This window comes from Rhamphochromis sp. 'chilingali' (assembly GCF_963969265.1).
Source record: "Rhamphochromis sp. 'chilingali' genome assembly, chromosome: 19".
In the NCBI taxonomy this organism is placed as follows: Eukaryota; Metazoa; Chordata; class Actinopteri; order Cichliformes; family Cichlidae; genus Rhamphochromis; species Rhamphochromis sp. 'chilingali'.
This window is the reverse complement of record NC_137946.1, coordinates 32,982,142-32,991,591: the sequence shown is the minus strand read 5'-3', so window position 1 is coordinate 32,991,591 and position 9,450 is coordinate 32,982,142. Positions and strand designations below refer to the sequence as shown.

The following is a 9,450-nucleotide window of genomic DNA, read 5'->3' as shown; positions in this document are numbered from 1 at the left end:
CATTAAAGAATCTTAGAAAATTGAAACGACTTGATGATGAACAAGCTGTTTAAAATCATGCAATGTAGTTTTAAGCAAGCACTTTGACATTCAGTAAAAATCTCTAATCAAGCGTGAACCCATGGATTTAATTGATTTGCCAAGCCCTAAATGAAAAAGTGTAAAGTGCCAGAACAAGCAGGCAAATTAGTCCTGCAGAGACTTGGATCTGTTATCATTTCAACTCAAAAGCGGGAAAAAAAAAGGAAAACTTCAACAGTCAAGCTTATAATGTAAGTTTTTATTAAATAGTATTAGTGACAAAAATCAAAAGATTATAAATTCCAAAATAAATGAAAAAGATTATGCAGACAAACAGGCGAAGCTCGGCACAGTATCATTCATATACAACTGTGAACACCTGATTTTTCAGTTTCAGAGTATAAAACATTTTGCTGCGGTGCTGCTTGATTGCTCGTGTAGTCCAGAAAACACTGGGGAGGAAATCCAGGAGTAATGTGAGGAAACAACCTCCAAATCAAACCGAGTTGTCCTCTTTCTCAGGATTCCTGATCAGAGAGAAATGTTGAGCAAACTGAAGGAAAACTCAGCTTCTTTATAACACAGAACACACTGAACACCTTTCACATGACCCTAACACCGATCAACATCAAGTCCTGAAATTATATGAGTATATGAGATTATTGACATTTATGGGAGAGTTTAGTGGATACTTAAAGTAACTGTAAGATCCAGTATTATAACTCACAGCATGCTGGTCACAGTCTTGTTTCTCTTGTATTTAATTTCGAGAGCTGAATGACTTTTGGTTTGTGTGTCCAATAGTCCAGTGGATACAGGTGATGTTGTTCATTTCCACTAGTTAGAAATTTTGTTCTGATTGGTCCCTTTGATGGTGCCTGTTTCCACATGATTGACTACACCAGACGTAGGAGTGTAGCTAAAGCCCAGCAGAAACTTCCATGTGTACAGGAGAAGCAGCTGGTTGTGTTGGCTGAAGGTGGTGCTGTCAGGAGGCTACTGCTACAAACTCTCTGCTGTGTGTGAGTGAAATCAAAATGGTGACTCTAATACTCACAGAAAAGTATTTTACTGCATTCCTAACCTGTAAAAAATGAGCTACATCTATTCTTTCGATGGCTTCTATCTATAACAGAACGTTTTATCCAGAAAATGGTAATTCTGGTTGACCTTAAAAAAAGATCTTCCATAGCTGATCAGATGGTTCATGGTGTCTGCTGGTTTGGGACACATGTTACAGTTTGCATACTGGAGTTACTGTCTGAGACAATTCTAGGTCATATCTTGACTTATGGCATCATATTTTTGGATCTTAGATGTTGTTTTTTCCTGTAGCACATATTACTGGCACCTGATTTAACCCCTTGACATCCTCCAGGTCACCAGTGAAGCCCTTGGAATTATGGCTGCACTTTAGCCACATTCTAAATGTGGATAGTTGTTACCTTTCAAATTAACTGTGTTAAAAGCATGTTGGCCTTTCAGTTCCTCTGTTATATTAGTTCCATTTGGATATGACACACAGGTGAAAATTCTGTATAAAGGGGTAGACTCGAACTCAAAATGGATTACTGGTGACTTGCTGGATGTTAAGAGGGTAAATTTATATTTGAGTATATTAAAAGACTCGAAAGGGGGGAAAATCTTTTAAACCAAAGGTAAAATATTGGAAAAAAAACACTCACTTAAAAATTTTATGTGTGTCACATCAAGAAAGGTTCAGTGTAAATTTACCACAAAACACATTTTCAGTGAGTGTGCTTACATGGCTATGTAGCGTCCTGCTATTAATGATATGGAAACTATGATAATACGAGCATCCTGGCTTCTGCATATTGTTCAAGCTGGTGATATCTGACATTTCAATAACTGATCGTCATCAATTCCACCGTTGACCAATTTGCTGCAGGTGGGGTTTTTGACAGTAAGGGAGTTTGGAAATTGCTTTGGAAGTTCAGGGCAATGATTGTTTGTGGACATTTTTAGGCAGCAAACAGAACGGATTAGAAACTTGTCATCCTTGCATCCTAGTCAGGTGCTTGAAAAAACTCAACTGCCTCCTTTCGATGTGGAGCTCCTCACCTTGTCGCTAAGGTTGAGGCCAGCTACCCTTCATAAAAATGGTAAATGGCCTGTATTTGTATAGCGCTTTTCTAGTCCCTAAGGACCCCAAAGCGCTTTACACAACCTGTCATCCACCCATTCACACACACATTCACACACTGGTGATGGCAAGCTACAATGTAGCCACAGCCACCCTGGGGCGCACTGACAGAGGCGAGGCTGCCGGACACTGGCGCCACCGGGCCCTCTGACCACCACCAGTAGGCAACGGGTGAAGTGTCTTGCCCAAGGACACAACGACCAAGACTGTCCAAGCCGGGGCTCGAACCGGCAACCTTCCGATTACAAGGCGAACTCCCAACTCTTGAGCCACGATCGCCCCACGATCGAAAAAGCTTATTTCTACTGCCTACTGTCCACTAGCCAGAGTTTGTGACGTCTTTATACATTTTCTGGAACCCTAAACGAATGCAAGTAAATTCCTGTGACATTGCGGCGCACCATTAGTGCTGCTGCAACTAGAAATCAGGACTTCTTTCACTGGTAGCAGTTATGTATGATGAGGTTTGTTTGTGTCACCTTCATAGCAGAAAAAAACACTCTTTAATAAGCTTGAAATAATTTGCTGACTGATTAAGCCTGCTTCATATTGAAGACGCTCTGAATTTTTGAAATGTAGGTGTCAATAGCAGGACACTTAAACATAACCAGTAAACATATCTCCACATAAACACGCTCACAATTTCAAAGCATATGACACATCAGTCTGTATTCCTAAACTGCATTAATATGAATATAACTCTTGGGGCAGATCACAGATCAGAGCGCTGTCAGCTGTTCTTCCGCACATCCATCCGCTTCCGCTTGTCCTTTTCAGGGTCGCGGGGGGCACTGGGGCCTATCCCAGCTGTCATATGGCGAGAGGCGGGGTTCACCCTGGAGAGGTCACCAGTCTGTCGCAGGGCTAACACACAGGGACAGACAACCATTCACACTCACATTCACACCTATGGGCAATTTGGATTATCCAATTAACCTATCCCCACTAACTGCATGTCTTTGGACGGCGGGAGGAAGCCGGAGTACCCGGAGGGAACCCACGCAAACACGGGGAGAACATGCAAACTCCACACAGAAAGACCCCGGCCTGATGGTGGAATTGAACTCAGGACCTGCTTGCTGTGCGGCAACAGTGCTAACCACCGTGCTCCTGCTCTTCAGCACGTTCCTGAAAAAGGTCTTCATGCTCAAACTTCTGAGCCCTCTCTGATCTGGACATGGTGTTCTGTGTGAATGTGACGAAGCACAAAGGAAGAGGAGGGGACTGGAGTGAAGGTCAAGAAGAGGTTTAAAAAAGTTATCCCCCCCAACCAAAACGCTGGTCAACCCCCTCTGCTGCTTCAGTTTAAGACAGTGCTCATAGAAAAAGTAATTCCAGTTCATTTAGTTAGAGTTTGTTAAGCCCCGCTGCTTGTCTTGATTTCTCTCAGGTGTTTTGTTCAGGTGCTCTCTGTTCAGAGTTCTACAGTATTCAGTCATTCACGGTGAACATGAACACTTCTCCTTCTGCCTGCCAAATCCCTCTTAATCTTTTTCTTTTCTCTTCTGAATTCAACACTTTTCCCATTCATCCATTTTTATAGTTCTTCCTCCCCTTTTTTCACTTCCCTTGCCACCCGACATTTCATCCTTATTCTTCTTTTATGCTTCCCTTTTTCTCTTTACTTTGTACCTTCTATTTCTCTCCTCACCAACAGACTGACAAACAGGTAGATGGATAGAAGCGTCTTGTCCAATAACGAGTCTTGGCTAGGATCACATGCCTGTGGAGGAGAGTCCCAGGCCGGCTGCTTTGCTCATGCAGGGTAAACCCTGAGCTCCGGCTTTTGGGAAATCGTGGGCCACCACGCGGCCATTCTCCCCTCCAAGTCCTGACGGTCCAACTCCTAACCCACCAGCAACCGCTCCTCCTCCTGCCACCGCTATCCCGCCAAGGCTGGTGCTCATCATGGCGGCATCAATAAGCTCCTGCAAGACAGGGAGAGATGAGACAAAAGTTATTTAAGCACACAGACTCACACAAAGACAAGTCTTTATTAAATTCAGTTTAAATAGTTAAATTGTTTGGCAAAGAGGAAAAATATCTCAAAACTCTTTCATTTAGCAGATGAAAATCCTTCTAATAGTTTCAACAGTGAGTTTTTCTCTTGACCTCAGTTTCCAGTTAACAGAATTAATATTACCTTTTTAAGGCCAGAATTAATCAGCCACATTTCACGTGAATTTACCTTGGATATCCATAATGTAGATATTTTTATTTCCATCCATAACCAGATAGCAAAAAGTCTATTTGGATCTTATCGACAAATTCTTCGAGTCCATGTTGTTTCTTTTATTTATTCAGTTTTTATATTTCATATGTTGAAAATTTTACTTTTTGCCAGTGTACTTTCCAGACTCTTCGCTCTATGTGAAAGATGTTCTTTCTGCACAAATCAAAAAGATGTGATGTTCATGCTCCCAGCATGAACAATAACAATCACCAAATATCAGCATAGAAATGTATTCTACTAATCACTTACCTTGATTCATTTGATTAATGGAGGGATATTCTTGTTGTTTTTGGCTTTCACATCCACCAACACAGAGTGGAAACCTGGTGGATGCTGAGGAAGTTCATGAGGTATCAATAATAAATGTGTGTGTGTGTGTGGGGGGGGTTAAAATGATGTTTTAACAAATTAACAACAGTAAACATTGCCTAGCGGAAGAGGATGGATGGAGGAAGTATTACCTCCTATTACACTAGATGGTTTTTCCACTGAGGTTCTTTAGTTTCTTTATTCCTCAGATTTCTAGTTTGATTCATAGACATTCAGTCGGCTGAAGTCAGAAATAATGACGCACTTTATATATGTTAATATTGTTCACAGAGTTATGACTCTGAGAAGTAAGACTTTTGGCATAAACTACAGTGATCTGGTTGAAGGCTCCTAATTGCCTCCATGAGTTGTTTCACAGCTGCACATCCAGTTTTTGGATAAATGATGCTTGAATGAGTGTGTACCGCAGTAGACCGTGTGTGTGTGTGTGTGTGTGTGTGTGTGTGTGTGTGTGTGTGTGTGTAAAAGAGTCATCACCAAAAGTGATCAGAGTAGAAGTTGTTTTTCAGTAGCAGAATGAAGCTCTTTCCCTCAGCCTCACCTCTCAGTAAAACTAATGATGTGGATCCAAAGTTAATATCCTGCATCGGGCCTCTGAGGCTCCCACGCTCCCTCTCTGTTTGCTGCAGAGTGCCGACAGTCGTCAGGCAGATTGGTACAAATAAATCCTGGATTTATTCACTTACTGAAGCAGCTTCAGCGCCTACAACGCCTTGGAGCGAGCGTACTTACGTCTGAACGCCCGACACTGAGCACCATGGGCATCTCCCCTCATGTCTCTGCATCTCCTGCCCATCTTTTTCGTTTTGATAGAAGGTTTTATTATGATAGCAGCTCTACATATGATGTCAACAACAAAACAGCATCTGTCCCTGCAGAGTCAGACCATCACTGCTGTTGCCTGCAGATAATAATAGCCACCTGTTAAACCATCGTGAAGCAGACAAGAGATTTTTGTGTCCTGAATATGAAAATGTCTCCTTCCAACACTGTGGCCCCAATGACGGCCCTGTTGAAGCTAAAACTGAATTTTAAGCATCACTTGTCGATTTGGCCAGTTTTTAAGTAAAAAAAGTAAGAATCTGATGATAAGTAAAAGACATTATAGAACTTACAGGGGCATTTTCATGTAGAGACTTGATTCAAAATAAGTCTCAATGTGAAGAGAAGTAATAAAGCCACTGAGTAATAGGTGGAAAAACTTAAAGCTGGTGTTAAACAGGTGGAAAGTTTCAAACAGATGAATGCAAACAGGTTGGAATATAGGTGGGAAGGATTCCTTTTTTGGAGACCATGAACTTTTCTAACCTAATACACAGTTGTTGTTATGATATCTTAACTGTCATAAAGTGAATGTACAAACTTGACTGGACATGCATGTCTTTGGACTGTAGCAGGAAGCTTGAAAATCTTGAGAAAACTCTTGCAGCAACACAGAGAGCATGCAAACTCCAGGAAGAATCATCTGTCCCAGGAAGATTAATCCTGATGTCCACTTCTATGTGACAAATTAGTATCAAGGTTTGCACAGATGTTACTAATGAAGAACAAAGAACTTTAATGATCTGCAGCCTCATTAGGACAGGAAGTTGTGTCAGAATGTGAGCATGGAGCATAAGGTTTATACTGATCATATGCAATTAAGCCACAAAGCATCTCACGCCACTTAATGCAAAAGTAATGCAACAACTTACTTTGTCCAGGACACAAATGACAAGTAACGTGTAATGCATTTCTTTTCTTGAATGAACATCCCAACACATGGCAGATATTTGTCATGTATGGGTTTAACACGATCAGTATCTCTGCTTCTAGCGCGTTCTCATCCCTCGGGTATTACTTAATGCAGTTTTGTCGCTGTCGTGTCTCTGTTGAGCACAGGGTGTCCTTTAGTTTCTGTGCCTTGACACAGTAGGTTATGAGATCAGCGCGAGGGGTCTGTCCTCAAATCCCATCATTAGTTAGTGTATGGGTTATTGTTGTGAGCTGTGTAGCCCAAGCCACAATCTTCTCGTAAACCTAACTGCAGTTTTCAGAAACCTGAAAACTAGGACTACTTCACAGCACCTAAATTTAACCATTATTATATGAAATATAAATAAATAAACCATTTGGGTCCTTTGACTAGACCTAACTAGTCCTGATCTTTGTCACGTATACCCCCAAGTGCAGGATGCTTCTTAAACCCAAACCACAAGCTCTTCCTCAAGTCCATCAAGTACTTGTTAGTGCTTCAGTCTAACAAAGTTCTTTTCAGCTTCTAAACCTAATCCCGAATGTTTTAGTGTTTAAACTTAACCAGTTACTTTTGAGCACATAAACCTGACCAAGAAGTTTGAGTTCTTAGAAATAACCAACAAGTGAAAACTAAAGGAAAATAGGACACAGACTATCTAGACCTCTAATATGGGACCATTATCTCTCAGTATCAGCTAATGCCACAATGACAAAGAACGTCTCGCATCTAAGAAAAAGCCATTATATTATGGGCTGGGGTAAGAAAGTGCTGGTGCCTTAGACGATGGTCAATCTAATCGCAACTTGGCACCGAAGTTATGTTGGAGCACAAAGACACATGCAACCAACCTTAAATAAAAAGAAAAGCTACAGCTGCAAAGACCAGAACAGCTTCACAATCCAAACGTTTAGTGAAGTTAAAAACCCTTGCTTCTCTGTTACGGGAGACTATGATGCAATATTAACAGCCTAGTTTCAACAATGTATCAGAAGAGAATGCATCATGGATATTCCTTTATTGATTATCAGTCCCGTGTGTGCTGTCGTGCTCCTTCACATTCCTCTGCAGCAGGTAACCGTTGTGTAGCCCTGCTCCGTATGTGCCCCCATCTGCTCTTACTGATGAAATCTTGGCCACATGTTGTGTCACCACTGCAGAGTTTTTTAAGTCCTCCCTTTGTGCTCAGACAGAAATGTGAAGTGAATGCAAAGTCCAGCAGAGAGGAGACCTGACACACTGGTGCCTCTGCTGTGGAAAAACGACTCTAATGACTTGTTTGTTCCTTCTGAGCAGCCCATCAAAGTCTCAGTATTAACCAGCACAGTCAGTAATGAGGCGACCGCGGTTTCATCACATACGGACGCCGGCGATAAAGAGGAGCTCGAGACCCGAGTGGCAGATGAGCAGAGTTCAGTTGATGTACTTTGAAATGGCAGAAGTGTTTTTGCTCCTGCCCTGTGGCTCCATGCAGAAAAGGGCAGCAGCTCATGCACATGATTAAAAATAAAACTGCACCCATGAATGAACGAACTTTGAGTTCTCTGGTGTAAAAGAAACATGCACTAAAATTATGTTTATCTATTTGACCAGGCTTAAAACACCCACTTAGCTGGAACGAAGGTTATATATCACCTACAGAGATGCTGTACTACTACTACAAAAAAAAAACTAGTACAAAATAAACGGGAAATGTCTGTAAATTTGAGACTGGGATGTTTTCATGACTGAAAGTTCTAAAATCTTTTAAATCTATTCAGAAATTCTGAAGCCATCATAATTAAGCCTATAGACAGAAAACTGAACTACCACAGAAACCAGTAAGTACTACACCAAACTGAAACAGTGGAAACTAAACTTGACTAAAGCAAACCTGAATCTGTTGCACTCCCCTAAATATATGGCTAAAATACTCTTTTCTTCCTGTTAAGTACCACCTTTGATTTGTGGTGGCCTGACTGGAGTTCTATTCTTTTTTCTGTCCCTCGGATCCATATAGACACATGAGCCGTGCACTGATAATATTCAGATATACCTACTCAGTTCGCCCTTACGTATGTTCTTCAGCATATATTACCCATCTGTCTCCATCACCTTCATTCACTAATATTCCTCTCTATCTCTGGTTGTTGGTGTTGCTTCTGTGAGAACTTTTATGTTATTTTTTTATTCTTCCTAACTTAAATTTGCAAATCAAATCTGTTGCCAGAGCCAGCTTTGTTTCAAAAAACAACCTTGAGAAGGTTATCCGTGCTTTCATCATGCTCAGAATGAATTACTGCATTTTTATGTGGACTCGGGCTCTTCCAAAATGCTCCTGCGAGAGTCCTGACTGATGCACACAAACAAGTAAATGAGTACACATCACCATCCTGGCTGCAAAATTCCAACATGTGTTTGCTCCCAAGTGCTAATCACACTTGTTTCATGTACCATGCTACTCATTTAGATCACATCACCAGCAGCTGTTTAAACCACCAGATTGTATTCAACAGAGAAATTTCAAGCTGAAGCTCAGAAATGATCTGGAGGAGAACAACCTCTCCTCCAGATCATCTACCTCTGTAACTGTTAACAAATCAGTGCACAAGTGCAAGAAACGAGGTCTGTAAAGACATGGACGAGTGAGTTTGGTGTGGTTAATCTTGACTGGCCTGCACAGAGTCCTGACCTCAACCTGACAGAACACCTTTGGACTGAATTAGAGCAGAGACTGTGAGCCAGACCTTCTCATCCAACATCCGTGCCTGACCTGGCAAATGTGCTACTAGAGAATGATCAGAAATTTCCATAAAGACACTCCTAAACTTTCTGGAAAGCCTTCTATAGCTGCAAAGTTTTAAGCATATGAATAAAAGTGGGATGTCACTAAAGTTCATATGTGAGTGAAGGCAGACGAGGACTGCAGATTGATACTTTTGGCAATATATTGTATGTTCACGCTGGCCAGGACAGCCCAACTTCTGA

At 41.4% G+C, this 9,450-nt stretch overlaps 1 protein-coding gene across 4 annotated transcripts in view; it reads right to left on the bottom strand.

The window, feature by feature from the left end:
• Positions 1–277: 277 nt before the first annotated feature.
• LOC308387672 (glutamate receptor 1-like) overlaps positions 278–9,450 on the bottom strand; it is a 108,869-nt gene continuing 99,696 nt past the window's right edge. For all 4 annotated transcript variants that reach the window (XM_080867887.1, XM_080867884.1, XM_080867886.1 and 1 more), the window contains one exon: positions 278–4,113. In XM_080867887.1, the coding sequence (XP_080724013.1) occupies positions 3,901–4,113 (213 nt within the window). In that variant the 3' untranslated portion in view covers positions 278–3,900. The remainder of the gene's footprint in view (positions 4,114–9,450) is intronic.